Source organism: Triticum dicoccoides, chromosome 2A, assembly GCF_002162155.2.
Source record: "Triticum dicoccoides isolate Atlit2015 ecotype Zavitan chromosome 2A, WEW_v2.0, whole genome shotgun sequence".
NCBI classification, from domain to species: domain Eukaryota; kingdom Viridiplantae; phylum Streptophyta; class Magnoliopsida; order Poales; family Poaceae; genus Triticum; species Triticum dicoccoides.
This window is the reverse complement of record NC_041382.1, coordinates 725873708-725894313: the sequence shown is the minus strand read 5'-3', so window position 1 is coordinate 725894313 and position 20606 is coordinate 725873708. Positions and strand designations below refer to the sequence as shown.

At 41.6% G+C, this 20606-nt stretch overlaps 1 protein-coding gene and 1 non-coding gene across 2 annotated transcripts; both read right to left on the bottom strand.

Annotated features, from left to right (window-relative positions):
• Positions 1 to 1730: 1730 nt before the first annotated feature.
• On the bottom strand, positions 1731 to 1849 carry LOC119359835. Its single transcript, XR_005172684.1, has one exon. It is a non-coding gene; the product is annotated as a U5 spliceosomal RNA (small nuclear RNA).
• A 536-nt stretch (positions 1850 to 2385) lies between these two features.
• Positions 2386 to 10027, bottom strand: LOC119358219 (senescence-specific cysteine protease SAG39-like). Its single transcript, XM_037624871.1, has 4 exons — positions 9744 to 10027; positions 5404 to 5578; positions 3923 to 4517; positions 2386 to 3292 (listed from the first exon to the last, which is right to left on the bottom strand). Exons 1-4 carry the CDS (start codon positions 10025 to 10027, stop codon positions 2703 to 2705), a joined length of 1644 nt encoding a protein of 547 aa, XP_037480768.1. The 3' UTR covers positions 2386 to 2702.
• Positions 10028 to 20606: the final 10579 nt, after the last annotated feature.

Here is a 20606-nt window from a genome sequence, read left to right as displayed (position 1 = left end):
CATATTCACATGTGCATGCGCGCGCTACCAGCCGAAATCTTACCCGGTCGACCGTATTAGATAGATTCTCATGTGCCCAATTGGCATTTTTTGGGCACATTAGCACTTGAAAAGTGGGACCCGCCGGTCAATTAGGTCATCAAACAGACTAAACTCCACTAGAATAGTTGTGTGTTAAAGATCAGAAAAAGTCAAGCGCGCATTATATTTTGGGAAGTAGGAAGTGTTTCACAAAATATACGATTGAATTGTTGGTCCTCCAAATAAGAAGAATCTCCTTAAAACATTAGTATATGTTGTGGTTTATGGTGTGCACACGGTGTGGATTTCTATCTTGTATATACTAATAGTAAAATGTTCCTTTAAAATAGGGAGATAGTCTAAGAAATCTCATCAAAGTTATAAGCATCCAACCACCGATCTCAAAAATAAGAAACACATGTCAACTGATCTGGTGTATTAGCCAGACCGAACACCTACCACAATAACCCATGATTCCAGGACCACGCCCATGTATTGGTCGTTTGTCCACTCCTACACTAGTACACAATCCTTTTACTAGTGGTGTGTGAAAAAGTCTAGTAGAGGTGTGTGGGTCAGACACCACTAGTAAGTGGCACACGTACTAATGGTGTGTCGAAACCCACACGCATTTAATTTAATGCATGTCTATCTTGATGACGGTGGCTTGGTCATGGGGCAAGGAGGAAGCAAAACTGTTGAAGATGGAGAATCGAATTTATCATTAGCAAAGAGCAAAACACTAACATATATACCAAACATGTAACAACATAGATATCAAACATAGCACATTAGCACATAGCAACATTACCGCATTACCAATGAAGCCAAAAGGCTTATTTTTGTTGCCATCACAGTATTTTGGATTCATTTTTGTTGCCATGGTACCATTTTCCATTTTTGAGTCAAAGTGCTCATCTTTCATGTGTTTTCTTCTTGGTTTTTGGGTATACTTATTACAGTAAATCAATGTACTAGATGACTATGAATTTTTGTGATCAAATGCCAAAGTGTTTTTTACCTGAAACAATAGGTAAATATCCTACTATGAAATTTATATATAAAAACTAGTATGGTTAGTACAAAAGTTCATCAGTTAAGGGGCAAGTAAAAGGTAAAATTTACACAGGTAAGTTAAAACCGGATAAGAAGCATGGGATCAACGCTTTTGAAGAATCCATGCCTTCAGTTTGTGTATATGCATTTGCTTTGTCCTATGGGTCATCAGGATCAGATCTTCTCGAAGATGGGAGCGCCAGGTAATTTCCCGAAGGAGGGATGTTTTAGAATATGAGATCTTTCACGGGTTTTCGAACGAAAATGCCAAATCTGCTTTCCATTCATGAAGAAGGGGCAGTACAGGGTACAACTCGACAGTACAAAGGAAGACCAGCTGCATACAAACTGTGTGCAGACAACGGGCCACATAGCCTAAAACATCTCTAATCTGCCACCCTCGGTATAATATGTATCAGCTGGTTGATCTTGTTCTTGTTTGGAGCAAGTTCATCTATAAAATGTCAAGTAAAATGCTTTCATGGTATGTGGGTTCAGCACTTTGTGTTCTACTTCTATTGCTGAAGCCGCAAGTAAAACGACTTGCTTCTTGCATAGGATACACCCTAGTGGGCTACTTGTGCCTGACTTTGGGCATTCAGAAGACTAAAATGTCCAAACTATGTAGCTAATGTTTAAAATTGAACTGTGGGGCCCTCCAGTGAAGGAGAATCCCCTTCAAAAATTAGCGTATGCTGCTAATTGCAGTGTGCACACGGTATTCTTTAGTAAAAGGCGAAAGAATAGTTCGCTTTGTGCCCGCTGCGCAGCTGCGTGCTTTCGAATGGTAGCCTTGGCCTTCCTTATATACTGCTCCCTCCTAGCGCTGTGACGTCGAGGAGCGAGGTGGGACTAATCTCTGCGGGAACCTTCACCACCGCGCAGCCGCTGTAGGCGAAAAGGCCGAGGTGTTCACAGCAGGGCCAGCCCACTGGGCCACTGGGCCAGGTAATACAAGCCTGTTTGTTTTATGAGCAGCGACTGGGCTAAAAGTCCTTCACGCTACGCAGTAGCATCCTGTGTAGATCCTGTCCGTTAGTCCCTCTTTTTTTTTTGCGGGGTACGTTAGTCCCTCTATTTAGGAGCAGCGGAACCGGATCAAGAAAAGTCATAACTGCTACAAGCTGTTTTTTTCCCTTAGATTAGAATGAATGGGAAAAACTCAAGTCATCAACTGTTCTTGCACGCAATATGATGTTCTGTCATACTCGTAGAAGAAAGAGAGACTGAGCACTTGTATATTGCGGACGGAAGAACAGAGAGACGATGAACTGATCGAGCAGTGTACTAACTTTGAAATACTGTATATGAGATAAAAACAAGTACTACCAAATTGACATCATTGATTTATTTATTAGACGTACACACGACTCCTTCATACGAGGAGGAGATATTGGTTTACATGAAAGAAGGCACACGCGCACGCTAGGGGAGGTCGATGGCTCCCTACGTCATTCTTCACTTAGCAGTACATAAAAAAGAAGACATACGCGGCGCATCTTGTTCGGCAACACGTACAAGCCAAGCCATGCATATATCATGCATGCCAAGACAAGGTCGATGTAGAAGACGACCGATCTCATGCATGCATGCATGCATGCCGGGCTGATGTTGCGTGTGCTACCCTACACGAGGGCGTAGACGGCTCTCATGGCGATACCGCACAGCCCGGCCTTTCCATCGGCTCCCCTGCTCACGAGGAAGAAGCCATTCTCCCCAAACGTCTGCCCCCAAGAGTTCTTGACGACCCAGTACTTCTCCCCATCCCTGGCCCCGTATCCCACCACGAGCACCCCGTGGTTCAGTGCGGTGCCACACGGCCCCTTGTAGATGCCGCTCTTGAAGTGCTGCAGATTGCGGTCGCGCGAGTCGATGCCGACGGCCGTCGGGCCCCTCTTGTACACGGCTTCCTGCAGATACCTTTCTTCTGATTTCATCATCCCTATCTGGTAGATCTTCCCCCTGCGGATGGCGTCCCCGTTGGTCCTGCATTGCCCCTGCTGTGCCTCATATGGGTACTCGGCCTCCTTCATGATGCCCCCCTTGCTCTTGATCCACTCAAACGCCCTGTAGGGACTCCCACCCTTGCAGCCGCCAGGTTTTTGTGTCGAGTCACAGTCGACTAGCTCCTGCTCGGATAGATCCAGTAGCTCCCCGGTCTTCTTTTTCAGCTGGCTTTCAACTGCTCCCACTGCCGCAAATGCCCAACAAGCTCCTGCAATATATATAATGTTTTTATGGGTTTACTATATATATAGTGTTTTGGATGGGCGTATATGTCAGTATACAATCAATTTGGTTCTAGCTTGGTGACGTATTTCAGTCATTCGCCGGCCAGTGTTGTCCTGATGGACCGTAATTCGACCCTTTCCTATTTCTCATCGTTTCAGGCTCTCAATCAGTTTTTCTGTGTGTGGCTCCAAAGTTTGCATATAGCACTACTTAATTAAATTACTAACAAATTGTTCAGCTGCTCATATATCTAGATAAAAGGTTTTTCATCTTGGGTTAGCAAAATTTGACACAAAATCCGGCTGCAACACGAGGGGTGTCTACTAGCTAGTACTACTAGTTCATATTGTATTGTTATCATTTTTCTCTCTCAAGAGAGAGCTGATTCTCTTTTCTTTCTTTCTTTTTTGCCGGATAGAGAGCTGATTCTTTATTCTCAAATCTTTAAACCGGTTTAAAATGTCCATTTTTTAGGAGCGTCGTCAACTCTTAATTACCCGGTTCCATGAGCTTCGGACACAAAAAGCTAATTACCATGAGGACCCCAAGTGAAATGATTTCCTAGTAGAATCAAGGTGTAGAATTAGTTGAACATGGAATTGTGCAGCCTTACCGCATTTCTGTTGGTTTTTAGCCGGTGTAACAAAGCCCTGCTCGTTCCAATCCCAGCTTTCAGGAAGTCCCACCCCCAGGCTATCCTCGTCCTCCATTGTTTCACGCCCCTCGTGGACATCCCCGGCCAGAGTGGTGATGATCGTGTCACCAACAAAATCGCCGTCCTCGTTGTTGACGAATTCGCCTCCAGTGTACCGCGCCATGAACTCCTCGTGGGTGAGGTCGGTGAACTCGTTCTCTCCGAGCTCGTAGCCGAGCTCGCCGGCCGCGTTGGCGGCGTCGATGTACTCCATGTTGCTGCGGTACACCTCGAAGCGGCGTAGCTTCTCTCTGGCGCCGGCATAGGAGCGGTTGTGCGCGGACATCCACCGGTGGAACCTGCCCAGCATCAGCAGGTCATGGACGACGACGTTCTCGAGCATGGCTCCACACGGTGAAGGGAGCGCCGGCATGGTGGCGCACAGGATCACAAGGACGGCCAAGAGAGGCAACGAAGGGAAAGACGGAGCCATGCGCACGTGTGTGTTTTTGCGGCAAGTGCAGGGCGCGGCTAGCCAAGTGGCCAGTGGCCAGTGGGGGTGGTTGAACCGTGGCTAGCTAGCTCCGGGTTTATATAGGCCCGGGCGCTGGATGATCGTACGTAGCCTCGTCGATCGAGCACATGTCGCTCATCTGTTTGATGTTGCCCACACGCCGACGATGCCTCTCATTGTCCTTGGAGATTCATTTCTGGTCCTTCCGACGCTTTCCCTGCCGTTGGTTTGGGCGGCTGTGTTAATGCGCCGGCAGTTGTAGTTAGATAGTGGGCCGGAGCTTGGCACAAATCCTTGTCGCCTGGTGACCTCGTCGTCTTCTGTTGCCATGGACGGCCGTTCAGCAGGCAGTGCATCTCAAAAGAAAAGAAAAGCATTGTAGGAGCATCTTGCTTATTCTTGCATGATGAACCTGAAGCCGAAGGAAAACCATGAGCCGCCAAGAGCTAGGCGGGGTTTGTATCGCGAGGTTCCGTGGAAGAACTTGGCGGGGGCTCGGCCGAACATGATTGGATCAGGACTTCAGCAATATTATTGCTGGATCTTCATCTTTGTCTTAGTCCCAAAAAAACAGGAACGCCGTAGGGGAGCAGGACGTGGTGCACGTACATCGGCACCGGCGGCTCATCCGCTCATGCCGTCATGCATCCTCCTTCCGCCAGCACATACATTTTTCTCAGCCTCCCAATGCGGCTGCCGGTGTTGTTCGCGCTCCTTCCTTTCTCAAGCTCCCAATGCGGCTTCCCCCCAACTTTTATTAAAAAGCAAAGGCGAAACCAACACAGGACTGTTAACAGCTCTCGGCTCAAGCCATAAGTAGCTGCAGCAGATTTATTACAGAACTAAAGGAGAAAACGTCTCTCGCATTGAAGCTAGTCCAGCTAAAAACCAAAAGGGAGGCCAAGACAACAGAGATACATGAGCACCAGCTCCATTATCTAACTACCCCATCATCATCAACACGCCAGGCGATCCTAAGCAGTTCCCCGCGATGATGGTCGAGCAGCCTCAAAGCATCGAAGGAGTAGCGCAGCTTGGGAGCCCGTACATAGCACCTTCCATTGATGAGTATGTTTCCCCACCAAATCCAGCACACACCTGATATTTCACCACTTTCTTCCCTGGAAAACAAACACATTTCGAAGCAACCATAAGCTCCATAAGGTAGCAGCAGAAACTAAATTAACAGCATCATAATATTTCTTCTTCTTCCAGAAGGAGAAAAATGAACTAAAAGTGCCAGGTATAGGTATATCAACACATTCAGACATCACTCCCCAGACTTGTCGGACAACAACACAGTCAAAGAACAGATGTTGTATACTTTCCAGCTCATTGTAGAAAACACATGTCAAATCATCTACATGTTGTCGTTTTGACAGATTATCTCTAGTCAAACTTTTGTTGTGCACCATTAACCAAAGAAACACATGTATGTTTGGAGGAACTTCGATTCTCCAAATATAATCTTTTCAGACATAAGTCACATCCCCAAAATTGATCATCTTATAAAGTGATTTCACAGAATATACCTCCTTACTCCCTCCGTCCGGGTTTATTAGGCCCCCTCTCATTTTGGGCTAAAATTTGACCAATAAATTTAAGTAATAAAATATAAACTATATGTCAAAAAAATTACACCGTCGGAAAGCCCTTTCAAATACAAATCTAACCGTGTACCTTTTGTAGCATATATTTTATATTTTATTTGGAATATGGATGGTCAAATTTTGGCTCAAAATACTAAGGGGCCTAATAAACCCGGACAGAGGTAGTACTTTATAAGGACCGAACAGGTTTATCCAAATCATTAGAAGGACAAAAAACCCTCACCAAGTCTAGCATTTCTTTCCACAAATTTAAAGTATATTCATCTACACATCTCCTAAAAGTCAACTGCAAGTTAAAACCATCCCACACTTGGGCCACAGAAGCATCTTGTTGCCCAGGGAAGCATCTCGTTGCTCACAGATAACGTACAAATCTCAGAACCTAGTTTTGAGCAAATAATCATCAATCCATGTGTCATGCCAAAATGACACATTCCTACCATTCCCAGGAACCCACTTATAAAAAAAATTGGCAACTGAAAAGCCCAGGTGATGCTCTTCCAAAAAGGGGAGCCCACCCCAGTTTTGGACCAGAGAATGTTAGATTTGTCCGCATTATATTTAAACCTAAGTAATATTTTCCAATCACTATCTCTATTATAAAAAAATGCTTACTTCAAGCAGCTAACGATGACATATTAAACTCCCTAAGATTAGGGACACCCAAACCACCCCATTCTTTTTTTTGGGAGATCATCCCCCAATTGGCCAAATGGTATTTATGATTCCCACTTACATTGCCCCAAAAGAAGTGAGACATCTGAGATGTAATGGCATCAATTGCCCATTTAGGAAATTTCATCATGGACATCAAGTAGGTAGGGATGCTGGCAATGCAGGTGGTAAGTAGAATAAGCTTCCCTCTATAAGATAAATTCCTCCCCCAACCATCCAGCAATGTTCCTAATGATCCTATCAATAATAGGTTGGATGTCCTCCCTTCTGAGTTTCTTATAATGCAATGGAACACCCAAATACTTGAAGGGAAAATCCCCAATTTGATAGCAAAAGATTTGAGCAAACTCCTTAGAAGTCTCCTCATCAATATGGATAGTATGAAGATCACTTTTATGAAAATTAATACACAAACCAGAAAGTTTTTCAAAACAGGACAAGACCCATTTGAGGTTCCTAGCATGTTCCACAGATGCTTCTAAGAAAAGCAATGTATCATCGTCATACTGCAAGCTGACCACACCTCCTAGGATTACATGAGGTAAAAGCCCTTTGATCAAATCCTGACTAGCAGCTTTCTTCAGCATCTTAGAAAAGACATCAGCTACCAAATTTAAAAGTAAAGGAGATGAAGGATCTCCTTATTTAAGAGCTTTTCCACCAACAAAGTGGGGACCATTGGTATCATTAATCCTAACAAAAAAAGTCCCTTGGTGTAAGCAACTACACACACACCCAATCCATTTATCCCCAAAACCTCTAGATCTGAGCATTTCCACAAGAAAATCCCAATTCACTTTATCATAGGCTTTCTCATAATCAAGTTTCAAGACCAACCCACTAGCCCCTGTTCTATGAATTTCATGGATCACTTCATGGGCCATAACCACACTTTCTAGGATAAATCTCCCTTTTATGAAAGCAGTTTGGTTCTGAGAAATAATCCTGTCACAAATGGGAGAGGCCCTAGTATTCATAGCTTTGGAAAAAATCTTAACAGAGCAGTTACCAAGGCTAATAGGTCTGAAATTCTTCAGGTCTTTAGCATTAGTAACTTTAGGAATAAGAGTGATAATAGAAAAATTCAACCTGGAAACATCAAGGTTACCATTTTCAAAATCTCTAACCATCCACATAAAGTCATGTTTAATCAAATCCCAGAATTTTTGATAAAAAATAAAGGAGAGACCATCCGGGCCAGGAGCCCCCCTGCATAAGAACTCATGATAGCATCTCTAATTTCCTCCTCAGAAAAGGGTCTCTCAAGGACAGCTCTATCTTCTTCATTAATCATCTCACATTCATCCCAGAAATTTGAGTCTAGATGAATGTCAGGTTTGGGTTCAAAAGAGAATAACCTCTTATAAAAGGTAGTAGCAACAGATAACATATCTGAAGTGGAAGTGACAGGGCCATCAAGCCCATTCAATTCTGTTAAATGGTTTTTGCGGTGTCTATGATTAGTCAGGGCCATAAAATAGGCATTATTACGATCACCTTCCAGGATTTTCCTATCTCTGGATCTCTGCCATAAGGCAATTTCCTCCTTCTTCCAAATTTTCTCCAGCTCAGTTTTGATCTGATTCATTCTCCCATAATCACTAGTAGAAAGAGGATTACTCTCAGAGAGCACATCTAGGATATCAAACTCCATAAGGAGGGATTTTTTCTTTTTCTTCATAGCAGCCTCAATATTGATACTCCACCCCTTAATGACTTTCCTAAGGATCCTGGTCTTGCACATCCAATTTTCAGTAGAGGATCTAGGATCCCCATTAGCCAACCATACATCATGAACTAACTGGGAGAACCCAGGTTGGGATAACCACCATTTTTCAAATCTAAACATTTTTGGACTAGAGAGTTTCCTAGCCCCAGTATCCAAGACCAAGGGGGTGTGGTCACTTCCCACCCTAGGGAGAGCAATCAAGGAACCCAATCCACAGAAGTGAAAATCCTATCAAGGACAACAAAGATTGGGTTGCTCTGATTATTAGACCAAGTAAATGTCCTATTGGAGATAGGAATCTCCAACAAGCCCCACCTATTCACCCAATCATTGAACAAAAAGGTAATGTGAGAGTTAATGATCCCACTGCTTTTGTCAGTCTACTGTCTAACTAAATTAAAATCACCACAAATCAACACAGGATAGGACATAGCTCCCAAAATGTCATGTAACTCAGCAATAAAGTCCAGTTTAAATTCAGGATATGAAGAACCATATACCACAACTAACTGCCACACAAGATTATAAATTTTGGACCTAATAGTAGAAACCACTCCAAACTCTTTGTTAGAAAACCCAATCACCTCAAACAAATCATTCTTAAACCCTACTAAAATACCACCAGCAATTTTCAAAGCAGGCAAAAAATGCCAACTAAATATATTCTTTTTGTCTAAAGCCTCGAGGAAACCCTCAGATATAAGTTCTCTTTTAGTTTCTTAAAACCCAATGAAATCAGGATTAGCTTTAGCAATAGTATCACAAAGGCACTGAATTTTCCTAGCTTGACCCAATCCTCTAATATTCCAAATGAGACCAATCATAATTAAGCTATTTGAATGGGTGAGAGAAGCCATAAGGCTTAACTTTTGTCAAAACAGCAGGTGATTCCCTCAGAACATCAGCAGTGCCCACTGATATAGGGAGAGAAGACCTAACTGGAGTATGGCTATCATCATTCAAATCAATGTCCAAATTGGGTGATAAAACTATTTCAGGATTATTATTGGCAAAAATCAAGCATTTTCCCTTCTCATCAGCAATCAAATCATTAATAATCTTAGATTGAGAACATGAATCATTACCAAATTTCAAACTAATTTTATCAGTGTGCTGAGCAAGGATAACAGGGTCAAGGATAGCAAATGAGTTACCTTTGTAAGTCTGAGGTACCTCCGAGTTTTCTTTTCTTTTATATTCAGCAGTTTTTTTCATGATGTTAACATTACCATGCCCTCTATGTGTGGTTTCTAAGACAAAACAGGGCCCTACTTGACCTTTGTGTTTTTAGGCTTTCCAGTATCAACCACCTCCTCTAGAGAAGTAATCAGTGACCTCTTCAGACCACAAGAACTGATCATTTTAACAGCTTTAGTAGGTAGAACAACCATCTCTTCTTCCTTACTTATCTCATCCTCATAGTCAGAGCAGTCAACAGACAGCAGCAACTTCTTATAATACTCCATACTCTTGTTTCCATCAGCATTATCATGGTCATCACAGGGATATAAATCCTCAGGAAGAACTTCATCCTTCTTGGTTGTACAGATTCCCATATCCTCAAATGAGTCCCATATGGTGAAGCAGTCAGCAAAGCCCGACCTGCCTCTTCAGCTTGACCTTGGAAAGATGAATCACAAACTCTAGCAGGAGATAACCCCTCACTAAACCCATCATGTTGTGTAATATTATAAGTCTTAACTTTCTCCATGACACACTCCATAATGAAAATTTCATGTTAACTATCAGTACAGGGAGCATGGTAAAATATAGCCTTGATAACCCGCAAGTATAGGGGATCGCAACGGTTTTCGAGGGTAGAGTATTCAACCCAAATTTATTGATTCGACACAAGGGGAGCCAAAGAATACTCTCAAGTATTAGCAGCCACACCTAGAAACTTAATATCTGCAACAAAGTGTTTAGTAGCAAAGTAATATGATAGTAGTGGTAACGGTAACAAAAGGTAACAGTAGTAAAAGTAATGTTTTTGGTATTTTGTAGTGATGATAGCAATAGCAATGGAAAAGTAAATAAGCGGAGAACAATATATGGAAAGCTCGTAGGCAATGGATCGGTGATGGAGAATTATGTCAGATGCGGTTCATCATGTAACAGTCATAACCTAGGGTGACACAGAACTAGCTCCAGTTCATTGATATAATGTAGGCATGTATTCCGAACATAGTCATATGTGCTTATGGAAAAGAACTTGCATGACATCTTTTGTCCTATCCTCCCGTGGCAGCGGGGTCCTTACGGAAACTAAGGGATATTAAGGCCTCCTTTTAATAGAGAACCAGACCAAAGCATTAACACATAGTGAATACATGAACTCCTCAAACTACGGTCATCACCGAGAGTGGTCCCGATTATTGTCACTTCGGGGTTAACGAATCATAACACATAATAGGTGACTATAGACTTACAAGATAGGATCAAGAACTCTCATATATTGATGAAAACATAATAGGTTCAGATCTGAAATCATGGCACTCGGGCCCTAGTGACAAGCATTAAGCATAGCAAAGTCATAGCAACATCAATCTCAGAACATAGTGGATACTAGGGATCAAACCCTAACAAAACTAACTCGATTACATGATAGATCTCATCCAACCCATCACCGTCCAGCAAGTCTACGATGGAATTACTCACGCGCGGCGGTGAGCATCATGAAATTGGTGATGGAGGATGGTTGATGATGACGATGGCGACGGATTCCCCTATCTGGAGCCCCGAACGGACTCCAGATCAGCCCTCCCAAGAGGTTTTAGGGCTTGACGGCGGCTCCGTATCGTAAAACGTGATGAATTCTTCTCTCTGGTTTTTTTCTCCCCGAAACACAATATATGGAGTTGGAGTTGGAGTCAGAGAGGCACCAGGGGGGCCGCGAGGTAGGGGGGCGCGCCCCCACCCTCGTTGACAGGTGGTGGGCCCCTGGCCTTCATCTTTTGCAGGTATTTTTTATATTTTCCAAAAAGTTGCTCCGTGAAGTTTCAGGTCATTCCGAGAACGTTTGTTTCTGCACATAAATAACACCATGGTAATACTGCTGAAAACAGTGTCAGTCCGGGTTAGTTCCATTCAAATCATGCAAGTTAGAGTCCAAAACAAGGGCAAAAGTGTTTGGAAAAGTAGATACGACGGAGACGTATCAACTCCCCCAAGCTTAAACCTTTGCTTGTCCTCAAGCAATTCAGTTGATAAACTGAAAGTGATAAAGAAAAACTTTTACAAAATCTGTTTGCTCTTGTTGTTGTAAATATGTAAAGCCAACATTCAAGTTTTCAGCAAAGATTATAACTAACCACATTCACAATAACGCTTAGGTCTCAAGTTTACTCATATCAATGGCATAATCAACTAGCGAGCAATAATAATAAATCTCGGATGACAACACTTTCTCAAAACAATCATAATATAATATAACAAGATGGTATCTCGCTAGCCCTTTCTAAGACCGCAAAACATAAATGCAGAGCACCTTTAAAGACCAAGGACTGACTAGACATTGTAATTCATGGTAAAAGAGATCCAGTCAAGTCCTACTCAATGTAAACTAACAATAATGAATGCAAATGACAGCGGTGCTCTCCAACTGGTGCTTTTTAATAAGAGGATGACGACTCAATATAAAAGTAAATAGGTAGGCCCGTCGCAGAAGGAAGTAGAGATTTGTAGAGGTGCCAGAGCTCGGTTTTGAAACAGAGGTGAATAATATTTTTGAGCGGTATACTTTCATTGTCAACATAACAACCAAGAGATGGTGATATCTTCCATGCTACACACATTATAGGCGGTTCCCAAACAGAATGGTAAAGTTTATACTCCCCCTTCCACCAACAAGCATCAATCCATGGCTTGCTCGAAACAACGAGTGCCTCCAACTAACAAGAGTCCCATGGGAGTTTTGTTTGCAATTATTTTGATTTAGTTTGCATAAAGCATGGGACTGGGCATCCCGGTGACCAGCCATTTATCTCGTGAGTGAGGAGCGGAGTCCTCTCCTCTTGAGAATAACCCGCCTAACATAGAAGATACAGACAACCCTAGTTGATACATGAGCTATTCGAGCATACAAAACAAGATATTTATTTGAAGGTTTAGAGTTTGGCACATACAAATTTACTTGGAACGACAGGTAGATACCGTATATAGGTAGGTATGGTGGACTCATATGGAATAACTTTGGGGTTTAAGGGATTGGATGCACAAGCAGTATTCCCGCTTAGTACAGGTGAAGGCTAGCAAAAGACTGGGAAGCGACTAGCTAGAGAGCGACAACAGTCATGAACATGCATTAAAATTAATCAACACCGAGTGCAAGCATGAGTAGGATATAATCCACCATGAACATAAATATCGTGAAGGCTATGTTGATTTTGTTTCAACTACATGCGTGAACATGCGCCAAGTCAAGTCACTTAAATCATTCAGAGGAGGATACCACCCTATCATACCACATCACAACCATTTTAATAGCATGTTGGCACGCAAGGTAAACCATTATAAGCTCCTAGCTAATCAAGCATGGGACAAGGAACTATGATCTCTAGTTGTCATTGCAAACATGTTTATTCATAATAGGCTGAATCAGGAATGATGAACTAATCATATTTACAAAAACAAAAAAAGGTCGAGTTCATACCAGCTTTTCTCATCTCAGTCAGTCCATCATATATTGTCATAATTGCCTTTCACTTGCACGACCGAATAGTGTGAATAATAATAATAGTGCACGTGCATTGGACTAAGCTGGAATCTGCAAGCATTCAATAAACAGGAGAAGACAAGGCAATATGGGCTCTTTTGTCAGATCAACAATAATGCATATAAGAGCCACTTCAACAATTTAATTATGGTCTTCTCCTATCGACCCCCAAAAGAAAATAAAAGAAATAAAACTATTTACACGGGAGAGCTCCCAACAAGCAAAAGAAGAACATGAAATCTTTTTGGGTTTTCTTTTTAATTACTACTACAAACATGGAAAGTAAACTAATTAAAGCTACAACTAATTTTTTTTGTTTTTCTTAAGTTTTATTAAACACACAAGAAGAAAGCATGAAAAGAAAAATAAACTAGCATGGATGATACAATGAGAAAGTATGAGCACCGACAACTAGCAATGAGTGTGTGAACATAAATGTAATGTCGGTGGGAAATACGTACTCCCCCAAGCTTAGGCTTTTGGCCTAAGTTGGTCTATGGCCACGGCTGGCCTGGCTGATATCCGTAGTAGAAGTTGGGGTCGTACTGAGATGAAGAAGAAGACTCCGGTTGCCACTGGCTGGCAATCATCTCCGGATCCCACTGGTAATTAGACTGTCGTGAAGGATCAACTTGTGGTTCCGGCTCTGTCTCCATGGCTGGTGCAGGGTTCCGGTAGGCGTGAATAGCCTCTAACGGAACAAGGTACCGTCCTGCAAATAAATCACACAAAGAAGGAGCAGGCAGGATAATAGTCTCAGGATGATGTTTATTGAAGAACAATTTGTATTTAAGCTCTCCTTCCCTATTCTTAACAATAAAATCATGTGCCACCATACTTTTATAATCTAAATAAACACGATGCAGCACTTTTTCTTCATTCTCATAATGCCTAATAGGTATGTTAAAATGTGCAACTAGGCGTGAAGCATAGATGCCTCCAAAGATGGGGCCCTTGGTACGGTTCAGACTTAACTGTTTGGCAATAATGCTGCCCATACTAACAGAGTTATCACCATATAAACCGTGGAGCAAAATAATAATATCAGGGATACTAAGGTTTCCACAGTTTTCACGACCAATTAAACAACGACTAGCAAATAATGCAAAATAACGTAAAACAGGAAAATGTATGCTAGTGATTTGTGCATCAGAAACCTTTCTTGTTTCCCCTACAGTGATAGTATCAATAAACCCGTCCACATCATCGCGATGTGGTTCTTCTGTCTTGCCCTCAAAAGGGACTAAACAAACCCGACAAAAATCATAAAGTGACATCTCCTTATGCTCATCATATAAATAAAACTCCACCATAGGTGGTGAGCTCCTAGAATGGAAATGAAAGTTTTGCACAAAGATATTTGTGAGTAAGAGATACTGATCGCATTGGTCGTGAAGGAAAGCAGTGAGGCCTGCATTCTTAGCCAATTCATGAAAATCTTCATAAATCCCGGCTGCTCTCAAGAAATCATCGGAAGGCCATTCACTCGCCCGAACTCCGCGGTGCGAGGCAGATTATACTTAGGCTTCGGTGCCTTTTCCTTCGAGCTTCGGCTCGATGAGCCCCTCAAAAGTCTCTTCATCATTTTCAAGAAACAATCTCCCCAAGCAGTTTTGTGAGAGGTGCTTTGAGCAAGGAGATCGAAAATGGCAGCAAAATGAGCTTGGACTCGGGTTTGAGATGGTTATTCCTGTTTGGGGAGGAAAAAGAAGTGTATGGGTGAAAGGATAAGTGGAGGGGGGCCACCTGGGCCCACGAGGCAGGGGGCACGCCCTCCACCCTCGTGGGCAGGTGGTTGACCCCCCTGCTATGTTCTCACTGCCAAATATTCTCAAATATTCTAGAAAAAATCATATTTAAATTTCAGGGCATTTGGAGAACTTTTATTTTCGGGGTATTTTTATATTGCACGGATAATCAGATAACAGACAGAAAATACTTATTTTTATTTTATTTAATATAAATAACAGAAAGTAAAAATGGGGTACAGAAGGTTGTGCTCTCTAATTGCATCCATCTCATGATCATCAAAAGGAATCCACTAAGAAGGTTGATCAAGTCTTGTTAACGAACTCATTCCGAATAACATGGAACCGGAGAAATTTCGAATAACACTATGTTACCTCAACGGGGATATGCACATCCCCAATAATAAGAATATTTCTTCTTGACAGTAGGAAGAGGAAATTCAAAACCTTCAAATATAATCGATGGAATTTTTCCAATAGAGTTGATACTATGAACTTGATGTTGTTTCCTCGGAAAGTGTACCGTATGCTCATTACCATTAACATGAAAAGTGACATTGCCTTTAGTGCAATCAATAACAACCCCTACAATATTCAAAAAGGGTCTTCCAAGAATAATAGACATACTATCATCCTCGAGAATATCAAGAATAACAAAGTCCGTTAAAATAGTAACGTTTGCAACTACAACAGGCACATCCTCACAAATACCGACAGGTATAGCAGTTGATTTATCATCCATTTGCAAAGATATTTCAGTAGGTGTCAACTTATTCAAATCAAGTCTACGATATAAAGAGAGAGGCATAACACCAACACCGGCTCCAAGATCATATAAAGCAGTTTTAACATAGTTTCTTTTAATGGAGCATGGTATAGTGGGTACACTGGGATCTCCAAGTTTCTTTGGTATTCCACCCTTAAAAGTATAATTAGCAAGCATTGTGGAAATTTCAGCTTCTGGTATCTTTCTTTTATTTGTAACAATATCTTTCATATACTTAGCATAAGGATTCATTTTGAGCATATCAGTTAATCGCATACGCAAAAAAGATAGGTCTAATCATTTCAGCAAAGCGCTCAAAATTCTCATCATCCTTTTTCTTGGATGGTTTGGGAGGAAAAGGCATGGGTTTCTGAACCCATGGTTCTCTTTCTTTACCATGTTTCCTAGCAACAAAGTCTTTCTTATCATAACGTTGATTCTTTGATTGTGGGTTATCAAGATCAACACCAGGTTCAATTTCTATATCATTATCATTACTAGGTTGAACATCATCATGAACATTATCATTAACATTATTACTAATTTCAGGTTCATTGCCAGATTGAGTTTCTGTTGGGGATATAACTATCAGTTATGACCCGCCCAGGAGGGGCTGGGTCAGCCCCAATGGCGGGTTACACAAGAAGCCCAGTAAACCTTAAAGACGATAGTTTGTCAAATCCTATAGAAGGCCCAAAGGCCTGGAGGCGGCTTAAGGCCTGGTATTGTGAACCGCCGTATGTAAGGAAAGACTTGTAAAGAAAGGCATGTAAAGAAAGTCACCGAGCCGGACACGATTATGAGCCGGCCGGGACTCTGTAGACCACCAGGAGTCAACCCGTGTATATAAGGGGACGACCCGGTGGCGGCTAAGGGCAAGAAACAAGAGATCGATAACCAAGCCGACGAGTTAAGCCTCTTGGTGATCGAACCCCCAGCAATACCAACACAACTAGACGTAGGCTTTTACCTTCATCGTAAGGGGCCGAACTAGTATAAAACCTCTCGTGTCCTTTGTCCCGATTAACCCCTTTAAGCTTCCTAGTTGCGATGGCCCTACGACTAAGTCCTTTCTCTAGGACATCTGCCGTGACAATTCCAAGACAGTTTCAGCATTGGAAATAGAAATATCATTTGGATTCTGAGGTGTTTCAGTAATAGGTTCACTAGAAGCATGCAAAGTCCTATCATTTTTCTTTTTCTTCCTTTTAGAAGGACTAGGTGCATCTATATTATTTCTCTGAGAATCTTGCTCAATTATCTTAGGATGGCCTTCAGGATATAAAGGTTCCTGAGTCATTCCACCACCTCTAGTCATAACTCTAACAGCATTATCATTATCTTTACTATTCAATTCATTGAGCAAATCATTTTGAGCTTTAAGTACTTGTTCTACTTGAGTGGTAACCATAGAAGCATGTTTACTAATAAGTTTAAGTTCCCCTTTAATATTAGCCATATAATCACCCAAGTGTTCAAGCATATTTGAATTGTATTTCAATTGTCTACCAAAATAAGCATTAAAATCTTCTTGCTTAGCCATAAATCTATCAAACTCATCTAAGCATGGGCTAGCAAACTTAGTAAATGGAATTTCAGCTTTATCATATCTATAGAGAGAATTTACCTTTACTACATGTGTCGGGTTATCAAGACCATGAGTTTCTTCAATAGGTAAAGGATTAAGATCATATGTTTCTTCAACAGGCGGTAAATTAAGACCATGTATTTCTTCAATAGGAGGTAAATTCTTAACATCTTCAGCTTTAATACATTTTTCTTTCATAGATTTCTTTGTCTTTTGCATATCTTCAGGACTGAGAAATAGAATACCCCTCTTCTTCGGAGTTGGTTTAGGAATAGGCTCAGGAATTGGCTCCGGAGGTGTCCAATTATTTTCATTTGTCAACATATTATTCAATAGAATTTCAGCTTCATCCGGTGTTCTTTCCCTGAAAACAGAACCAGCACAACTATCCAGGTAATCTCTGGAGGCATAGGTTAGTACATTATAAAAGATATCAAGTATTTCATTTTTCTTAAGAGGATGATCAGGCAAAGCATTAAGTAGCTTGAGAAGCCTCCCCCAAGCTTGTGGGAGACTCTCTTCTTCAATTTGCACAAAATTATATATATTCCTTAAAGTAGCTTGTTTCTTATGAGCAGGGAAATATTTAGCAGAGAAGTAATAAATCATATTCTGGGGACTACGCACACAACCAGGATCAAGAGAATTAAACCATATCTTAGCATCACCCTTTAATGAGAACGGAAATATTTTAAGGATATAAAAGTAACGAGTTCTCTCATCAGTAGTGAACAGGGTGGCTATATCATTTAATTTAGTAAGATGTGCCACGACAGTTTCAGATTCATAGCCATGAAAAAGGATCAGATTCAACCAAAGTAATTATATCAGGAACAACAGAGAATTCATAATCCTTATCGGTAACACAAATAGGTGAAGTAGCAAAAGCAGGGTCAGGTTTCATTCTAGCATTTAGAGATTGCTTGTTCCATTTAGCTAATAACCTCTTAAGTTCGTTTCTATCTTTGCAAGCTAAAATAGCTAAAGAAGCTTCTTGATCAAAAACATAACCCTCAGGAATAACAAGTGATTCTTCATCATCACTTTCATCAGTATTATCAGATTCAATATTTTCAATCTCTCTAGCCCTAGCAAGTTGTTCATCAAGAAATTTACCAAGTGGCACAATAGTATCAAGCATAGAAGTAATTTCATCATAAGTATCGTGCATAGCAGAAGTGGCATCATCAATAACATGTGACATATCAGAACGAATAGCAGAAGCAGTTTTAAGCGTCGCAAGCTTACTCAAAATAGAAGGTGAATCAAGTGCAGAGCTAGATGGCAGTTCCTTACCTCCCCTCGTAGTTGAGGGATAAATCTTGATTCTTGGATCTTTCAAGTTCTTCATAATGATAAGCAGATATAAATTCCAAGTGACTCAAAGAATAGAGCTATGCTCCCCGGCAACGGCGCCAAAAAATAGTCTTGATAACCCGCAAGTATAGGGGATCGCAACAGTTTTCGAGGGTAGAGTATTCAACCGAAATTTATTGATTCGACACAAGGGGAGCCAAAGAATACTCTAAAGTATTAGGAGCTGAGTTGTCAATTCAACCACACCTGGAAACTTAATATCTGCAGCAAAGTGTTTAATAGCAAAGTAATATAATAGTAGTGGTAATGGTAACAAAAGGTAACAGTAGTAAAAGTAATGTTTTGGTATTTTGTAGTGATGATAGCAATAGCAACGGAAAAGTAAATAAGCAGAGAACAATATATGGAAAGCTCGTAGGCAATGGATTGGTGATGGAGAATTATGCCGGATGTGGTTCATCATGTAACAGTCATAACCTAGGGTGACACAGAACTAGCTCCAGTTCATTGATATAATGTAGGCATGTATTTCGAACATAGTCATACGTGCTTATGGAAAAGAACTTGCATGACATCTTTTGTCCTACCCTCCCGTGGCAGCGGGGTCCTTACGGAAACTAAGGGATATTAAGGCCTCCTTTTAATAGAGAACCGGACCAAAGCATTAACACATAGTGAATACATGAACTCCTCAAATTACGGTCATCACCGAGAGTAGTCCCGATTATTGTCACTTCGGGGTTAACGGATCATAACATATAATAGGTGACTATAGACTTGCAAGATGGGATCAAGAACTCTCATATATTGATGAAAACATAATAGGTTCAGATCTGAAATCATGGCACTCGGGCCCTAGTGACAAGCATTAAGCATAGCAAAGTCATAGCAACATCAATCTCAGAACATAGTGGATACTAGGGATCAAACCCTAACAAAACTAACTCGATTACATGATAGATCTCATCCAACCCATCACCGTCCAGCAAGCCTACGATGGAATTACTCACGCGCAGCGGTGAGCATCATGAAATTGGTGATGGAGGATGGTTGATGATGACGATGGCGACGGATTCCCCTCTCTGGAGCCCCGAACAAACTCCAGATCAGCCCTCCCGAGAGGTTTTAGGGCTTGGCGACGGCTCCGTATCGTAAAACGTGATGAATTCTTCTATCTGGTTTTTTTCTCCCCGAAACACAATATATGGAGTTGGAGTTGGAGTCGGAGAGGCACCAGGGGGCCCACAAGGTAGGGGGGCGCGCCCTAGGGGGGTAGGCGCGCCCCCACCCTCGTGGACAGGTGGTGGGCCCCCTGGCCTTCATCTTTTGCAAGTATTTTTTATATTTTCCAAAAAGTTGCTCCATGAAGTTTCAAGTCATTCCGAGAACGTTTGTTTCTGCACATAAATAACACCATGGTAATTCTGCTGAAAACAGCGTCGGTCCGGGTTAGTTCCATTCAAATCATGCAAGTTAGAGTCCAAAACAAGGGCAAAAGTGTTTGGAAAAGTAGATACGACGGAGATGTATCAAGCCTCAGATGCTTTTTTTGTGACTACTACCATTCACTTTTCCATATGAGTTCAAGTTAGCTTTATACAACTCATCAATAGCATTTTCATCATTAGTCAGGGTCTCATTCTGAACATCATCAACCTTATTTCCATGCAAGTTACCATTATCCTCGTCAATGTCCTCATCCTCTCCATCTTCATCATCTCCGTCCTCATCATCCACCACAAAATCAATTCCTCCAACCTGTTCATATCCCTCCAAAGTAAAGCCAAGGAGGAACAATTTCTTTTTCATCTCAATCAGCCTTTCAAAAGGAATTTTAGCTGGGTCTCTGTAGGCAATTTTTATCCTCACATTCTCAAAGAAGGTCCTAAACATACCATTCCAATCCACATCAGTGAGAGCACCAAACAAAGAGGCAATTTGACAGAAAACTTTCCAAGTACACCATTTTGGTGGGATATCTTCAACCAAAACCCATGCTTCC